The sequence below is a fragment of the Batrachochytrium dendrobatidis genome (assembly GCF_000203795.2).
Source record: "Batrachochytrium dendrobatidis JAM81 unplaced genomic scaffold BATDEscaffold_2, whole genome shotgun sequence".
Lineage (NCBI taxonomy): Eukaryota > Fungi > Chytridiomycota > Chytridiomycetes > Rhizophydiales > Batrachochytrium > Batrachochytrium dendrobatidis.
Window position 1 is genome coordinate 157,679 of NW_006281100.1, and position 17,375 is coordinate 175,053.

General features: G+C 38.6%; 8 protein-coding genes across 8 annotated transcripts; all 8 read left to right on the forward strand.

Annotated features, from left to right (window-relative positions):
• Positions 1-130: 130 nt before the first annotated feature.
• Positions 131-1,283, forward strand: BATDEDRAFT_86571 (uncharacterized protein; the record flags this gene model as incomplete). Its single annotated transcript, XM_006676812.1, has 4 exons — positions 131-242; positions 347-594; positions 780-939; positions 1,015-1,283. The coding sequence occupies 4 exons, from the start codon at positions 131-133 to the stop codon at positions 1,281-1,283; spliced, it is 789 nt and encodes a 262-aa protein (XP_006676875.1).
• Positions 1,284-1,706: 423 nt separating this feature from the next.
• Positions 1,707-2,564, forward strand: BATDEDRAFT_22662 (uncharacterized protein; the record flags this gene model as incomplete). The annotated part of the gene is made up of 1 exon (XM_006676535.1): positions 1,707-2,564. One exon carries the CDS (start codon positions 1,707-1,709, stop codon positions 2,562-2,564), a length of 858 nt encoding a protein of 285 aa, XP_006676598.1.
• Positions 2,565-3,022: 458 nt separating this feature from the next.
• BATDEDRAFT_9412 (2-(3-amino-3-carboxypropyl)histidine synthase) lies at positions 3,023-4,923 on the forward strand (the record flags this gene model as incomplete). The annotated part of the gene is made up of 6 exons (XM_006676446.1): positions 3,023-3,269; positions 3,356-3,511; positions 3,587-3,650; positions 3,719-4,013; positions 4,099-4,443; positions 4,564-4,923. 6 exons carry the CDS (start codon positions 3,023-3,025, stop codon positions 4,921-4,923), a joined length of 1,467 nt encoding a protein of 488 aa, XP_006676509.1.
• A 305-nt stretch (positions 4,924-5,228) lies between these two features.
• BATDEDRAFT_9482 (uncharacterized protein) lies at positions 5,229-6,013 on the forward strand (the record flags this gene model as incomplete). Its single annotated transcript, XM_006676452.1, has 4 exons — positions 5,229-5,421; positions 5,495-5,607; positions 5,674-5,791; positions 5,883-6,013. Coding segments are annotated over 4 exons (555 nt in total), but the record flags the coding sequence as incomplete, so codon positions are not given.
• A 760-nt stretch (positions 6,014-6,773) lies between these two features.
• On the forward strand, positions 6,774-10,153 carry BATDEDRAFT_34347 (uncharacterized protein; the record flags this gene model as incomplete). The annotated part of the gene is made up of 8 exons (XM_006676701.1): positions 6,774-6,841; positions 6,964-7,072; positions 7,171-7,479; positions 7,578-7,842; positions 7,904-8,295; positions 8,380-8,544; positions 8,620-8,713; positions 8,838-10,153. The coding sequence occupies 8 exons, from the start codon at positions 6,774-6,776 to the stop codon at positions 10,046-10,048; spliced, it is 2,613 nt and encodes an 870-aa protein (XP_006676764.1). The 3' UTR covers positions 10,049-10,153.
• Positions 10,154-10,457: 304 nt separating this feature from the next.
• On the forward strand, positions 10,458-11,304 carry BATDEDRAFT_34348 (uncharacterized protein; the record flags this gene model as incomplete). The annotated part of the gene is made up of 3 exons (XM_006676702.1): positions 10,458-10,648; positions 10,838-10,977; positions 11,075-11,304. The coding sequence occupies 3 exons, from the start codon at positions 10,458-10,460 to the stop codon at positions 11,212-11,214; spliced, it is 471 nt and encodes a 156-aa protein (XP_006676765.1). The 3' UTR covers positions 11,215-11,304.
• An 858-nt stretch (positions 11,305-12,162) lies between these two features.
• On the forward strand, positions 12,163-13,936 carry BATDEDRAFT_22666 (uncharacterized protein; the record flags this gene model as incomplete). Its single annotated transcript, XM_006676536.1, has 5 exons — positions 12,163-12,258; positions 12,855-13,180; positions 13,253-13,322; positions 13,418-13,548; positions 13,630-13,936. 5 exons carry the CDS (start codon positions 12,163-12,165, stop codon positions 13,934-13,936), a joined length of 930 nt encoding a protein of 309 aa, XP_006676599.1.
• A 1,198-nt stretch (positions 13,937-15,134) lies between these two features.
• Positions 15,135-17,303, forward strand: BATDEDRAFT_32836 (uncharacterized protein; the record flags this gene model as incomplete). Its single annotated transcript, XM_006676685.1, has 7 exons — positions 15,135-15,237; positions 15,362-15,423; positions 15,608-15,720; positions 15,741-15,900; positions 15,986-16,133; positions 16,236-16,667; positions 16,806-17,303. The coding sequence occupies 7 exons, from the start codon at positions 15,135-15,137 to the stop codon at positions 17,207-17,209; spliced, it is 1,422 nt and encodes a 473-aa protein (XP_006676748.1). The 3' UTR covers positions 17,210-17,303.
• Positions 17,304-17,375: the final 72 nt, after the last annotated feature.

A 17,375-nucleotide genomic window follows, 5' to 3' on the forward strand; every position in this document is an offset into this window, starting at 1 on the left:
TGGTTTATGTATTCTCGATCGTGTCTGGTTTCCACTAGCATGGTCTCACATTAGCAACACATCAGCATGCTTTGAGTGTAATTATAAAAATACAATTGAACATGTCTGATTTATAATGTATTCAAACAACATGTCAATTCCAGTAGATACGGATATATCAACGCACAAGGAAATCCATTTACTGTTGGAGCAGAACAAGACTGCAGCGCTGTATATTTCCTGCATAGCCTATAAGCTCGATAGTTGGTGATTATCCAAACTACTTGCTATTCTTGTAAAAGATTCAATTGCAATTTGGATGATTTTTCACTTGTCCAAATTAAACTTGTGAATTTTATTTTTTTAGACATGGCTTGGTATGCTGGAAACTCAAATAGTGCATGGGGAAGTGGAGGTTCGACAAATTATCCAATACAGCCGGTACAGCCTGTACAATCTGTTCCAATCTCACCACCACCGTTGCCAGTGCGGTCGCAACCTCAACCGCCGCCAGCGTATTCTGGCTGGAGCGCGTTTTTAGCCCCCGAAGCTAAACCAGTCGCTCAAGCCGATAAAGAACTCAAGGATGACCAGCCCAGTGTAAAAGAAACCAAAGTGAGTACTAGTGGAAAGAATTGATTGGATTCAGATTTTTGTAATATACCTGAAGCACTAGGTGCATACCTATAATGAAATTCAGTGTAATATCTCGAGTACCATGCTATAAACACGATTCGAGATGTAATCAAAACTATTTCAACCTTTACGTACGTTATACCGGTAATTAACATACATTACAGATTGTAGTTGATAAAAATGTAAAAAGCAAACAAGACTATTGCGCACCAAATTGGCCTCGATTTCATCCCATGGTATATCATGATATCTCTCAAGATATTCCATCACAAGGACAAGGAATTGTCAGACGAGCATTTTTTGCCTGGCATGGCAAGTCAATATGTCAATTGATTTCAAATGAATATGTTTATATGTAAAAATGAAATGATCTAACACATGTCTTTATATAATGTTTAGTTACAGCGATCTGCTATTTAGCCAACTTTGTTGCTGCAACATCGCTTTTTTTCACAAAGTCGCCCATTGCAGGAGCCACGTTTGGAATTTCTCTTGCTGTGCTCCTGCTTGGATTACCACTATCCTTTATCTTTTGGTATCGCCGTTTGTATTTTGCAGTCAAGCATAACACAAGTGTTGGACTGGTTGTATTCTTTTTTAGCTTTCTGGTTCAAAACGGCGTGATTGTTTTTCTTGCAATTATGATTACTGGAGGAAGTGAATTGTAAGTATTTCGCTCACACTATTTATGGGTTGACGCAACGTGTACTGATATATGTATACAACACCATGTTAATGCTGCCAGTGGATATTCGTATATGCAATTGATGTTTCAAGTATACCCGATCCCAGCAATCATGTGTACAGTTGTAGCATCGCTGTGTGCGTTTCATTTGCTAAATGGGGTTTTGCTGTTGCTGTCAGTCCACACACACTATATTGGAATGAGAGCAGAAGCTCAGCGCGCCCGTCATCAAAGACGTTGAGGAATTATATGAGATTAGAAATGTTGGAAGCGATTAAAGTTGAAATACATAAAATCAGCCATTAAAACGTAACAATAAACTACAGGGTTACAGATGGTCCTCATATCACAACTATTGCAGCAGGGAAGAGGCAGATGGGCAATGTTTTTATACACAACTAAAGCAATGTACTCATCTGCCCCTTATTACCATCATTCAAAACCATCCTCTTCTACTGCTGATGCTTTAACAGACCGTCAGAGTTCGCAGAACCTCATATCTAATAGAGCGACATTAAATACCCCAACCCTGTTGGCTACAGAAGCTGTTGGCCAGCAGTCTCCATTAGGATTCGACTCTCATTCTATTATGTTTGATCAAACTACTCTTGATGGATATACTTCGCTCCTGACTCGATCACTGAGTACTCCTGCATCTGGTATTAACCCTCATCATATCAGATACAAGTTTTCAACCGAATCCCCTGTACGAGAAGCTGGGGTTTTGGTTCCTCTATGCACTGTCAATGGCATTCCAAGTGTCTTGTTTACTGTCAGAAGCTCCAACCTCCGCACTCATAGCAACGAAGTTTCATTCCCTGGCGGAGTGAGAGATGCAGTTGACACTTCAATACAAGCTACTGCCTTGAGAGAAACCATGGAAGAGATTGGCATCCCATCAACCAACATTCAGATCTTGGGTCAATCCACTCCAGCTCCAAGCAAAACTTACTCCACCATCGTTACTCCCTATATTGGATTTATTCGATCTGATATCAAACAGGTGTCTGATGTATGGTTCAACAAGGATGAAGTGGCTCAAGTAGTTGCCATATCTATGGTCGATTTGTTGGATCCAAGTAAGCAACAGATTCAAACCTTTCGGGGAATTGGAGTCAAGATCTCCACCTGGCCTGTACCTGGAACAACGCATCGAATTTGGGGATTGACTGCATATATTTTGGACCAGTTTATTAATAACATTGTTACCAAGTATCATTTTGGTGAAGTGGGTACAAAAATAAATAATAAAGTTTTGGAATGAGGGAATTGTCGTCGAGTTTCCATTTGCAAGTCTTGGCGACAATGGGAATGAGAGGGAAATATATTTTATGTAAAAACTCGTTATTTTGAAAACATTCTGATGGTATCAAGCAGACTGCTGTTGCAGCAGGTGGTAGCGCAGACCATTTAGCAAGCCGATCGTACCAACAAGTCAGATTGTCGCCATGATACACGATACGATTGACGCTCCTGCCATTCAAATCACCAATCTACTGACAGAACATCACTCAATCCATCATAAATATCTAGCTAAATGAATCTCACACGAGTACTTTCCAAATACAACACTGATGATTACTGACAATTCATTTTCTGATTTTTTCTCTGTTCTCATCCACATTGTCGCTAACTGTGAAATCAACAGAATGAATTCACTTAGCCAAACGTATTGCAAGATTTTTGTTCAGCAGTGAGTTGAAATGTTCAAAACTGACTTGAATGGCCATTATACTCACAGTTTTTAAATTCCTAGTGAGTTCGCAATCATGTGGAAATACAGAGTGTTGCAATCCCACTGATGATATTCATAAAATCCATCAATCGTCATGCTGCCGTGAACCATCTGTTAATACTACGAATGCATCAAGCAGGGCAGAACTGGCAAGAAAGAGATTTATTGGAAAGCAGCAACAAAAGATTGCTTCTAACAACGAAAATGTACAAGACGCTGCATTGACTCTATCTGGTAACGACATTTACCATGTGCACTTTAATATGCCAATGATTCCTCAATGCATTCATTAAACTGAAATCAATTGCAATACTCGACAGGTGTTTCAACCGCATTTCCTAATATCAAGTCGGTCATTCCAGTAGAAATTTTAATGGATGAGCAACTCAATGATGCCATCAAGGTTCTTCCAGCAAACTACAATTTTGAAATACACAAAAGTGTTTGGCAAATACGTAAACATGGTGCCAAGAAAGGTGGGTCAATTGAACAGTTGTATTGAATGAATTGACAAATTGCGATTTATTGAGCAATCGTCAATCACTTTCTAGTTGCATTACAATTTCCTGAAGGATTGCTCATGTTTGCACTGGCAATCGCTGATATTCTTGAAAGGTGAGTTACGTTATTAAAACTTGCAGATGCATCATACCGAGTCTGTTTATCAACTTTTTCAATAATAGATTTGCCAATGTGGAAACACTCGTCATGGGTGATGTAACATATGGTGCATGCTGTATTGACGACTACACTGCACGAGCTGTTGGATGCGATTACATGGTACATTATGGACACAGCTGTCTGATTCCAGTTGATGTTACATCCATCAAAACGTTGTATGTGTTTGTAGATATAGCAATCGATTCTGATCATTTTACCGCAACAGTTCGAAGAAATATTGATACTGGAAAACGCATTGCACTTGTTGCAACTATTCAGTTTATTGCATCACTTCAGGTAATACAGTTCATATACTACGTGCTGAGGATTGCAATAATTTCCAATGAGTGGTTTATGAAATGCACTTTAACAGGTATTGCTTGTAAACTGTTTAATTGATTAGGCAGTGTCAAAAGATCTAGCAAGTGATTATACATTATTTGTCCCTCAAGCCAAACCCTTATCACCTGGTGAAATTCTTGGCTGCACTGCACCAAAGCTGGTGGACCAAGACATGATTATTTATCTTGGCGATGGAAGATTTCATCTCGAGTCTATCATGATTGCCAATCCAACTTTGCCCGCGTATCGATATGATCCATATTCAAAAGTGTTTACTCGTGAGTACTATGAACATGAAGAGATGCGAGAATTACGTGAATATGCAATTCAGCAAGGAAAAAAGGCTCGTAAATTTGGATTGATTGTAGGCACCTTGGGTCGTCAGGGCAGTCCCAAGGTTCGAAAAGTGAGTTTAAATTAGATTCAGGTGTATGCATATGAATATTTGCCATAATTGAACCAGACCATGCATTTTAATCATATACTACTTGTATTGAATTTATTGGAAACATGGTTTTGACTCTAGTATTTGGAATCGCAGTTTGTTGCACACAATATACCGTTTGTAACGGTCCTTTTATCAGAGATTTTCCCTGCCAAACTAGCACTGTTTACAGATGTGGATGCATGGGTTCAGATCTCATGTCCCAGGCTTTCAATTGATTGGGGATATTCATTTTCTAAACCTCTTTTGACTCCTTACGAAGCTGCTGTTGTGTTTCAACAAACACCGAAATGGGAATCCAGTTATCCAATGGACTTTTATGCCAAAGACTCGTTGGGTCCGTGGACTCCTAATCACGTACCACCAACCGTTCGCGATCCAACTAAAAAAAAGCGGATTATGGGCTCAAAAACCAACAAGAATAGTCTAATATCTCAATAAATACAACTCATTTATGCTAAGCGTTTTGATGTGTGCAAAGATCTCTGATTCATCACGTGATATCAACTCACTTGTTATCAGCGTCCAAACCAAATTCTTTCCCGACAGCAACAAAATCACGGAAAATGGTAATTACTGTTTGCATGACTGAGCAGATAAAACAGAGTATCGCACTCAAGTCCATACAGTTTGCATATGATTTATCTCAATTCATCTCTGCATGCTGATTGGAACCTTGAACTCATGCTTGGTTGAAACTCCAGAATAACTCTATAGCCATGCAAAACTAACTTTGTATTCATTAGGCACGAAATGAAGAAAAGGCACAGTCTATGTTGTATCGGTTTCGAGAAGCCCAGAGAATTGAGGCTGGAGGAAGCAGTGGCAATGAGAAGCGGCCATACTTGGCATCCACAGTCAAGTCCCTCAAAGAAGCTGAGAAATGGCGTCGGGACGTCATTCGAGAGATTTCTAAAAAGATTGAGCACATCAAGGACTGTAAGTATCATTAGGATGAGATGGATCTGCACTTTGTACTGGATAAATAGTAATTCATATGGGGTTGGTTTAGCTGGACTGACGGACTTTCAGGTTCGTGATCTAAATGACGAGATCAATAAGCGCATGAGAGAGCGACGGCATTGGGAAGTTCAGATTAGGGAATTGGGTGGAACAGACTATATTGTAAGTGGTCATTGATCTGCTTTACTATTTAGCTTATCCAGTCTCTGATATTTTTTGGTTTTGTAGCGACGAGGTAGAAATGTGTTGGATCTAGAGGGAAAATCTGTCCCAGGGACAAAAGGATACAGATACTATGGCAGAGCTACCGAACTTCCTGGGATAAAAGAATTGTTTCAGCAAGCAGGTACAGTAATTAGAGTTTTTAATGGGAATTTGACCTGCAATGAATATGCACACCAACTATGACCAACTTTTACTGATATTACTTTTTATAGCTCTGGACAGCACAAAAGTTGCGCCAGAAGACATGTGGCATCGTGTAGATTCTGATTACTATGGATATAGAGATGAAGACAATGGTCGCCTTGTTGCTTTTGAGCAAGAAGAGGAACTTGAAAGTATGTGATGATTTTTGACTAGTTTAAATGGATTTATAGCTAATACGTTTCAATCAATCGCGATCTTGTAGCAAAAAATGCAGTGATTGACAGATTTGGCAAGGAAGGCGCAGAGTATCTTGATATGACTCAAATACAGCTTCCGAGTGTTCCGTCACAGCAAGAAGTTAAAGACTGGTTTATGCGAAAAAGGAAACAGGAGGTTGCAGATCGCTATTTACAGCCATATTCACTTGTAGTGGAGCATTAAATAAGAGCGTCAATGTATAATAAACAGCCGATGTCATGACATGATTGTATCTGAGATTCAAAATACAACAAATGTACAGAGTTGTATTGACAACATTGACAGTCCAATACAATACATGAACCTGGGTTCAAACTTTGTGATTGTACAATGTATGATTATGTGTCATATGATGGTCGGTGTGTTTAAAGATTGACCAAAAAAGTTGTCAAGACTGTAATATTGACTTTTTAAACAAGCATATTATTCTAAACAATATTTCATTTCACAAGCAACTGTCTGATTAGACATGGTTTGTCAATCGTCCAACACATTTCACAAAGATTAAAACTACATTGCAGTGTCTCACTGATTATTTTGAATTCTACAGAAAATAACTCGAATGTAAAGAATGCGCTGAGCCACTTCAAAAGTCGACTGAAAAAAATAGTGAATATTTGGCCATTTTTTATTTTGGTGTGAATAAGAGTGCAAAATAAATATAAAAATATTTCATTTCACAAACAAGTCAACTCTCAGCAATGGGTTTGCCAAAACTACGAGCATGGATGCGTCAAACAATGCCAAAGTGTTTTGCTGTTCTAGAAAAGTATGTGAATTCTTTTATATGATGCCTCTCAAGTGGTTTGAGTTGAAACTATCGTATAATCCAATCATGGTTTGAATTCTGACCTGTCATTTGATTGTTTTAATAATGTGATTTCAATACAGAAAAAAACCATTAGAAATAGATCATATATTTGTAGACATCAATTTTATCCTGCATTTAAAAGCACACAGGTCGGCGTCCTCCAACTCGTTGATGATTCAAGTGGTCAAGGTTGGATCATTTTGTTGAAATCTGTTTCAAGTTGTAGATTTTTCAACAGGTTTTTGACAAGTTTGACTATGGTGTTGATATGATTGAACAACTGACAGAAACTTCGACAAATAATTCAACATGGTGCAATTCGAGTCACCCGCCAGCTTTTTCTTTCTGTAGACGGTCCTCCTCCAATAGCAAAAATGTTGCTCCAAAGGTCTCGTAGAATTAAATCGGGAGAAAATCGGAAAAAATGCTCATATTCGAGATTTGATACCAGACAAATCACTCCTGGGTGCATGTTTATGGACGATGTTGAACGGTATCTCGAGCACTATGCATGCAAGCATTTAGCTGTATCACCTAAAAACGCACCCCAACCATCCGTCATTATTAGTGGTCCATCTGTTCCTGGAGAAGGCGAGGTATGTAGCAAAGAGACTGGTTTGGATTGCTGTTTCGGCATCGCGTAAACCTATCATGCTTGATCACATATCTAACCTGCTATATTGAATCCATCTAGCTCAAAATTATTGAAACAATTGTCAAAATGCAACAAGATGCTGAAATTAGAGCGAACGAGCGGTTTGCAATTCTTGGATCAGATACAGACATTATCCTGCAAACCATTGCAGCCAACGTCGACTGTTTGGTAATTGACAGTTCTACAAATGAAGTATTCTCCGTCGAATCATTTTACAAAAGTCTTGAAAGCATGGTACCTGGAAAAGATACTAGGCGGGTTGCATTGGACTTTGCTGCGCTAGTTTTATTTAGTGGAAATGATTGTACGTGATGTAGATTTGTGTACTATTTTTTGGATATTTGCAAGTACTGACTTTATTGTAGATCTGCCCAAATTGCCCAAGGTACCTATTTCAATAACATGGGCTGCATACATCAAGTATTCAAAAACCATTCAATTTCAACATATTGTCAGTGATGACGCTAAAAGCTTTTGCACCAAAGCATTACTAGACCTTCTAGAGACAATTAAAATTCAAGAACCAAAACTCCGTCGCAAGCCATCAGCATCCAGTACTGCAGCAGCTCAAAATGCTGAAAGCTCTGAAGAGGAAGAATCGGAAAAGGAGATCGTGATTAACATTAACCCCATAAATACCTCTGCATCCAATTCAGATATATTTGTGCCTAAAATTAATCTAGCCAAAGCAACTCAGCAAGATTTGTCTGACGATGGAATGGTCAAACAATATCTTGAAGGAACTTTATGGTGTTTGGTAAGTAGTTTGATTGTACTATGTATCCTTGTTACTTTAAATCCCATGTGGTACGCTTATTAACTCTGTCCAATATTTTACTAGCACATGTTTCGAAATGGAAAGTGTGTAAACTTTTCCTTCAGGTATTCATTCAAGAGACCTCCAACAGTTCGTGAGGTGATTTCCTATTTAAAAAGAAATACTGCCAATATTCATGCACCAATCGAGAATAACGAAGCACTTCCCGCTGCTGTTTGTGCTTCCATGGTTTGTTTTTTTATTTATATATATTAGAATGATGTAAAGTATACATACTGATGTATATGGTCTGCAATGATATAGGTAGTCCAGTCCGAGTGCAAATCTTTCATAGAGCCGCGTCTTCGGCCATTAATGGATGTGTTTCAATCGTTGATTAAAGTAGACTTTAGTTTAGGTATCTATTTTAAACCATGTATTTATTTTAACTGACAGTTGAAATCTATTGGCTTGCTAATATTTATTTTTTGGATTACATTGGGCCATTACTATCTACTGCTTTATTTTATATATGAATATAGCCGGTGTGGCTATGCAAGATGCGTATAACCAAATGCAGCAGCACTATATGTCTTTAAACAAACCGTTTGATGTACGAAATACTGTTCCATATGCACTTGTGTTGCGAAAACCCACGTATATAAACCCATTGGCATCACCCGAATCCAATCAAAATCGAACCGAAGTTTATATTCCAAATCCAGCCAGACAGTTTGGTGACTTTTTTACTTTCAACAACCCATTTTGGAAAGTAAAGCTTGATCCTGGAGAGGGCATCAATGTAGTTAAACAGTCCGAGTCGTTACAGCAGGAACCAATACATTACACTAACAACGTTACTGGTCCGATATCGCAGCCATCAGTCTTTAAAAACAACGCTCTAAATCAGAAACCACTGCAGCATCAACCTTTATTGGATAAAAACAACGTTCTAAATCAGAAACCACTGCAACAACAACCTTCATCGGGTAAAAACAATACCCCAAATCAGAAACCACTGCAACAACAACCTTTGTCGGATAAAAACAACGCTCCGAATCAGAAACCGGTGCAACAACAACCTTCATCGGGTAAAAACAATACCCCAAATCAGAAACCGGTGAAACAACAACCTTCATCGGGTAAAGGGAAAAAGTCGAATCAAAAATCGGGTAAAGGGAAAAAGTTGAATCAGAAATCGGTGCAACAACAATCTTTGTCGGGTAAAAGCAAAAAGTCGAATCAGAAATCGGGTAAAGGCAAAAAGTCGAATCAGAAATCGGTGCAACAACAGCCTTTGTCGGGTAAAAACAATACTCCAGATCAGAAATCGGTGCAACAACAACAACCTTTGTCGGATAAAAACAACGTTTCGGATCAGAAATCGGTGCAATATCAACCTTCGTCGGGTAAAGGCAACAAGTTGAATCAAAAATCGGTGCAACATCAACCACACAACGCAAAGAATTACAGCTCAGCTCAAAGTACTCAATCCATGACACTTGTTGATATCAACGCAACTCGAAAAATAGTACAAGCTCGAAAACCACAAAAAAAGGCACATACGCCAGTCAAAAATACTGTTTCGTCTCAACGGTTTGATCTAAACGAGATTGATGTGGATATATCTGCCATTATAGCCACCAGTATGGCTGAATATAGTTTTAATCGAACCAACAAAAAGCGTGACAAGAGACATCAGCCTTGCCAATATGGTAATGCAAAGCGAATTCGACGAGATGTTCAAAAATGATGATAAAAACGAGAATATCTTGTACGAGTCTTACTGCCGTGTTCATGTAAAATGAAACACTGGATAAGGGTGTTAAAATGCATAATAAACAGTTGGATTGTCATGAAAACAACAGTTGTATTTCTGAGAATGTTGAACTAGAGCGCAAACGTATCTGATATTTTAGAATACAAGAACTTGTAATTTGACAAACCCAATATTGGTGATTGTACAATACATGACTAAACAATGTAAATAATTTTGATTCCAAAGTATAGTTTGTAAGATGGACACTTCAAGTATTTGTTTTTTATTAGAAATCAGACTGTTGATTACAAAATGATTTTAAATGAATTTGGAATAAAGTGAAAGTGAACAACTAAGCAATAGACTTTGGAGTGGCGTATTGTCACTAACCATTACTCTAGTCATGTCTTTAGTGACTATTCAACTGCTTGAAGGAGTGACAGGCGGATTCATGCCTGCTCGTCTTAGACGCAAAGTCACCATTACTTTTAACCCAGCAGACAATGTTGCCAAAGTAGAGCGATGTGTGGAAGATGAGCGAGCAACAAAGAGAAACCAGCTCATGTCTTATCAAAGCAAGCCAGAACTGTCCATGTATGTTATGTATCTTGATGGGTGTACAGATGGTGACTGATTCCCTTGACTACCTCAGCAGGATGATGGAAGAACCGTCCAATTCACTCGAGTTTTATTTGAATCCTCTCACATCAAAGTTCCCACTTAGGTGACATATCTGAGCCTATTGTATGTTGGAATAAATGCTAATACTGTCATGTATGATAGTGATGCTGTCAAGTCTCTTGTGGATCAAACAGTGAATGCATTCAAGGAGCTTCCTATGGAAGAGCCCAAAGGAGGTTCAGATGTGTATCGTATGGATACTACCATCATAGTGGATGCTCCCAACTTCCAATGGAGAAACAGTTGAGTTGACTGCATCCAAACTCCTATATTTAACTCTGTTTATCCGCTTGCATGATCTAATCTTACTGCTGCAATCCCAATTCCTGTGCACTCCAGCTCCAAACCAGGGGTGCAGCTACGTTCCATCAAGTGTGATTCCCACTGACGATCAAAAGGCTGCGTTTACTCTTTTCGTAGAGCGTATCAACAAACTAGCCGACGAACATGCAGTTGTTGAAGGTGGTTTGACATGCTAACGAGTCTAATGCCCATTTCCTAGTTGGCATCTTGTTTCAATCCAGTGTTTTGGCTCTACTGAATCAACAGAAATGAACTATTATGAGTGTGATACCAGATTGATTTGATTACAATGTTTGAACTGCTCCAAGTGATATCAATAGTAGTTTTATGTCGCAAGACACGTTCATCTTGCAATCATTGATTGGTTCGACTAGTTTGGATAGAAGCGAATGCTTAATAGATTACAATTGCTGCTTATGTGATCACGACACAGCACAATAAAATCAAGTTGATTCATTCTATTCGTACTAAAAGCAACTCCAATCACCAAGCAAACAGGTATCTAATTTCCACTATCTTCTGACTGCATCGTTGGCTAGATTGTTGATCAGATGGTGTATTGCTTTGCTGGCTTCTACAGCCTCGCTTGACCGTTTCTTGAATCTTCAACCGTAATCAAATAAGCCCATCATGTTTTGTTGGATATATGTCCGATATCAAGGCGGTTAGCTTGCTATAGGTTAATATCATTTGGGTGTGGATATCCTTTCATTGAAATCATACCCCTAGTGTTCTAGATTTATCCGTTATGCGAGGTGTATCTTCAAATAACACCAAAAAGCTGTAAATGCCAAAATTCTACCGAGCCATTTATCAGCTGCGAAAAAACGGTATTGCTTATGCGAATCGGTCTGTACACAGCCTTTCTTGGTATGCCGACCGTACAATTGGGAGCAAGCATCTCGTTTTTGCAGACTTTTTCGTCCCCGCTTGTATATTTGTTGTAGATTTCAGCTCGTTGGGTGATTTTGTTCCACTTCTTGCTTCCGTATCGACAGTTTACAGCCATCACATTAAACCATAAAATGTACTCGAATAGTATTTTTTAGGTCATTTTCTTGCGATTACGTTCCTGTCTGTTGGAATCGCACATATTACCAATTACTCATCATCAAAGCCTTTAAATGCCTCTTACTGAAAAAAATACTTCACTTCAGGTGTTTGTTGTCTATCTGATGGTTCACTCTCGATGTGCTCTTACAACATACATGGTGATCAAGGTACGAAACCATAATTTACCGTTTTATTCACGTAATATAGCTTGTATTCATCTTGCAGTCACTTTATTTTGAAATAATCAATGATTAAATATCTATTGTGCCTTTCTACTACAAGTGAACCAAATGATTCGTTCAATACACAACACCCATCATGAAATCAAACTATAGTCTTGATCCGAGATTATTTCATTCTCCACTTTCTACATAGCCATACATTGTGCAATGACCAGATTCATCCACTGCACCCCAGGTATTGGGTTTGACTGTTTTCAATCAAACTCCTGTATCCTAAAATGTTTTGAATCTGTTCTAGTTTAAACCCCAAAGATTGCAGTCTCAGTAATGCAGCAGTTGCTTCTATTACAGTCACCCAATGTCATCATGCTTGTTTTGGATGAGAGGAGCATTGGGGACTGAACCAATATAGAATGGGATTTATCGAAACATGTAAACATTTATTCAGTCTATTATTTCATTCTACGTGAATACGATTAAACTCTTATATCATTTCCTGTCCGAGAAAATCCATTGATTGGCTGAAACCTGTGAAAAGCAATTTTTAGTATGCCAACTAAAATCAATATTTGATCAATTAGGGAATTAAATGGGCCTATCGAAGTAATCTTTCATTTGTATTTCTCATATCTCTCATATTTGGATCCATTCAAGCGTTTTTACAAGCCACGTTTTTCAATCAGATGTCTTTAAATTGCAGCGTTCATATACGACTGATCTACGCAACATGGATAATTTGTACATTACTTCTCAACTCAGTTCTGTACTATCGTGCCTGGTGTATCTCTAGCACAAAACCAAAATCACAAATCATTATATCAGTCTTGATGACTATTGGACATCTGGCATGTCTATGCAATGATGCTGATTATTCTTTTACTAGTGTTTTTGAACATCCTAAATACGGGTAAGTTGTTGATTTTAGTCATGACAACTTGCTGATGATGTCTCATGTCTTCCTTTATTTTGGTATACACAGATGCATGATTACCCCTGGGTGGCCACGAACTCTTTATGGATCTTTTGCGACGCTAAATGATACTGTTCATGTAGGCTAATTTTGAAATCAAATTGTATTTCTGGATCCATTCGTGTATTTTATACGCAAGCAATAACACTCCAATACTGTTTAAATCATATCTAGGCCTACTACTTTTGCGCTCCACTTTTTAAAGCAACCAAAAACAGCGCAGTCGTTAGTCGCTCAACAGCAGGCTACATTCGCATGATCACAAAGTCCATCATCTGTTTGGCTATTTGCACAGTTTCCAACATGTATGTCATTTGATTGTGTTGCTCTGATATCTTGTGCAGTTTAAACACATTTAACACATGCATTTCATTACAAAAAAATAGTGCGTTTGCCATTCTTATTACGATTGGACAAGAAGTCAAGTCCATGATATTTTTGGACATTGCATTTTTGTGTCAGATTCTATGTGCCTGTGAGATTCAATTCAACACACATAGAGAGACAGACAGAGCTTTGTTGGGGTCGTTTATGATGAAGAATAGCCCACTTGATCGGCTAAAACGTACACCGCACGATATACCTAGTATCGAAGATGATACGACGCGATGTCATGAATCCATCGGCGGGATACCTCGCATTTTAATTTGCAAAGATAGGCTTGATCGTATTGACTCTACTATTAGAGTTTAAGTCGAATGTTTTATATTTCACTGCTCTACCAAATCCAATCCAATAACATCAGTATAAAATGTGTGAAGCATTTCCAACTCTAATAGTCATACAAACGGATCATCATGATGAGTTTTACACAATAAAGAGATTGATCAGTAATGTTAATACAAGATTACATGCGTGCCAAACAGTCTGAATCTAAACAAATATAAAGACAGATTCGATATATCTGAATGGATTCAAGACTTTAAACAAATTCAATCCGCCTGATTTTGTTGGACAACTTTAGGCTCGAGTGTCAACCCAGTCGGTCGGTTGCTTTCCTTGTTGAATGTGAATTATCGCATTCAAGCGAATTCAATTGGGAAAATCAGCAACCGTATTGCCACCATCAGTAGTGAGAGCAACATTGGATTCACTATGGCTAGTCCAAAAACATCGTCTACTTCTCATAGCACTACTTTTGCTATCATGCCTTTTGGCATTCACAGGACTATTCACGACATGGAGCATCATGGATGCAAACATCTGGCCGAGTTGAAGGCATCTACGCAGAGCAATGCTGGTCTTGGACATGCCAGCAACACTCCCAACAAAAGGAATTCATTTCTCTCTCCAGAGTCTGCAACTCTCTCTGCTGCTGCTGCTGCTTTGTTCGAGTCTTACGCTTCATGTGTGCGGTATTCACTCACCTATAGAAACCGATTTCAAATGCACATCTACAAAAAAGGCCGAGAGTTCAAATATTTGACTGCCGTTGATGATGATGAGATCGCTGCTAGTAAAACCTGTCCTGTCAAGTCTGAGAAACACTCTACCATGTCTACTGCTGCAAGATCTACTACTGCCGCTGTGTCGGATACTGGCATCGCTGATTCACTCTCTCGTCCTACTGATGGTTCCAATGTTCATGCTGCTACTCAAGATACACTAACACCTGGCAATGCCAAGAAAAGGAAACGAAATGTTGCCTCGGTTGGTATTGATCGTATTGTGTCTGTTGCTGACAAGGTATTGTTGTATTATTTCTGAATTCGTGTCAATACAGATTCATCCATCTTGATAAAACTAGCATGCCAAATGATATGGAATATACTCTTGTCTTTATACAACTAACCAATGCTATTGTGTGCAATACATATCTTGGGATTCGTTCATGGTTTAAACCCTTCAATATTAGCTTCCTACCCCTTCTTGTTGCTCATGCGATGAATTCATGTCGTCTTCACGAATTCATGCGTGTTTGCAATGCGTCTTTCTCGGATGCTGGCAAGAATCTCATATCCATAAACATTTAAAAGAAAAGGCCCATATGTTTGGTAACCAATACTTGTTTTTTGTTGATCTTGTGGGTCCTACTGTTTGGTCATTTTACTTACAGTCCAATGACGCTGATGTCATGCTGTTAGCCATGGATTTTATACATTGCACCGTATATTGTAGAAAATGCAACGACTATGTATATGATTTGGATATTGAACGTATCCTACATGCTGAGCAGGCTCGTATCAATATGATCATCTCTCGCATCAAGGGTGAGTTTTATACACCCATGACGTTTATCCTATCGATCAAGTTACAGAGCTATTCTTGTTGCAATACACTTTTTTGCTTACAGTCAATATGGACTCTATCTAGAACCAAACAAATGTCGCATTTTTCATCAGCCATGGACTCCAACTCTCACAGAAATACAACAGATTCAAGAATTTTCCACTCTACAAAAATGTGCAGGTAAGGTTTACTAAATATTTTCATACCAATTTCTGGATTTGGAATCATTCATTTTGTTTATACGAGTTGTAGGACTACGAGGACTGAGAAATATGGGCTCAACATGTTTTATGAATACAATTCTGCAAACATTTATTCATAATCCGTTGCTGAGGGCACATTTTTTGAGTGACAAACATGATCGACGATTTTGTCCTCGAAAAAGTCAGCCATGTCTTTCCTGTGAGATGGATGATTTGTTTTGCCAAGTAAGTTGTCTGACACGTTTTATAATTGAGCATTATCGAGTTTTTATACATTTACACTCTGCTTATTGTATCGTGGTTTGTGTAGTTTTATAATGGAAAAACAACTCCTTATGGTCCATCGTCGTTTTTATATGCCATGTGGATGTCACAAAAGCATCTTGCTGGATACCAGCAACAAGATGCCCATGAATTTTTTATTTCGGTTTTGAATGAGATCCATAATAGTTGCTCTGGTGAGTTGCAGTACTTGACTGAATACAAGAATACTGCATGCAGATTGATTCACTACATTACCAATATATAACATTTTATTTTACAAACAATACATAACATAGGTCAACATTCCCACGCCCACAGCTCAGCTCACCAATGTCAATGTGTCATTCATCAAGTTTTTGGAGGTCTATTGCAATCAGATGTCACTTGTCAAAAGTGCGGCAACGTAACAACTGTATGGGATCCTATTCTTGACATTTCTCTCGATATTAAATCAAACACGAAATTGAGTGGACCTAAAAAGGCAAATCTTGGTACCAAAAAGAATTCATTTCCAGATACAAACGAACACCGCAGCAAAATAGCTGAACCCTACTCTCTTCTCCAGTGTCTTGAAGGCTTTACAATTCCAGAGCGTCTTGGTCCCAACCAATATACATGTGCATCATGCGCTAATACTCACCAGGAGGCTACGAAACAGCTTTCCATGAAACATTTGCCTCCAGTGCTAGCTATCCAACTGAAACGGTTTGAACATACAGCTACAGCAAGTACCAAGATTGATACGTTTGTTCGAGTACCGTCTGAGTTGGATATGACTCCACATACAACACGGGCTGTCAAGCTTCGAGCAAAACTAAAAAATAGCCGAAAGGATTCCACTACTGCTCGACGTGTATCACTTCGAGGAACTGCTGGATTCGATACTCTCACTGATGGAAATCCTACCTACAAATACTCGCTTTTTGCCATTGTAAACCACGAGGGTAAAATTGATACTGGACACTACAAAGCATATGCTAAATGCCGAGATCAGTGGTTTATGTTTGATGATCATACGGTCACCATGACGACGCAAAGGGTTGCATTGGAAAGTAACGGATACATGTGCTTCTATATCCGAGATAACGCTGAATATGCGCCATCAACGATAACAGATGTGATAGAAATGAGTCAAGGGCAGCGAGTCGTTGAGCGTAAAGAAATCAAAAGCCCCAGCGGTGGGGTAAAGGTGAAAACACCCAGCAAGCCTAAACAAAAACAAATTATAATTGAAGAAGAGGTGGAAGAAGGAGAGGTTCGTATGAGCTGAATGGATTTCAAGTCTCCTCTTTTGCTCTAGTCTGATCGACTCGTCAGTGCGATTGTTTTTTAATCCGTTTTGAAATACAAGTTTTTTTGAATTTAGTTTTGATTACTGGAACGAGTGAGGTGTTTATAGTCTCAAACTACCAATGTTGAGATGAAAGTTTTTCAAA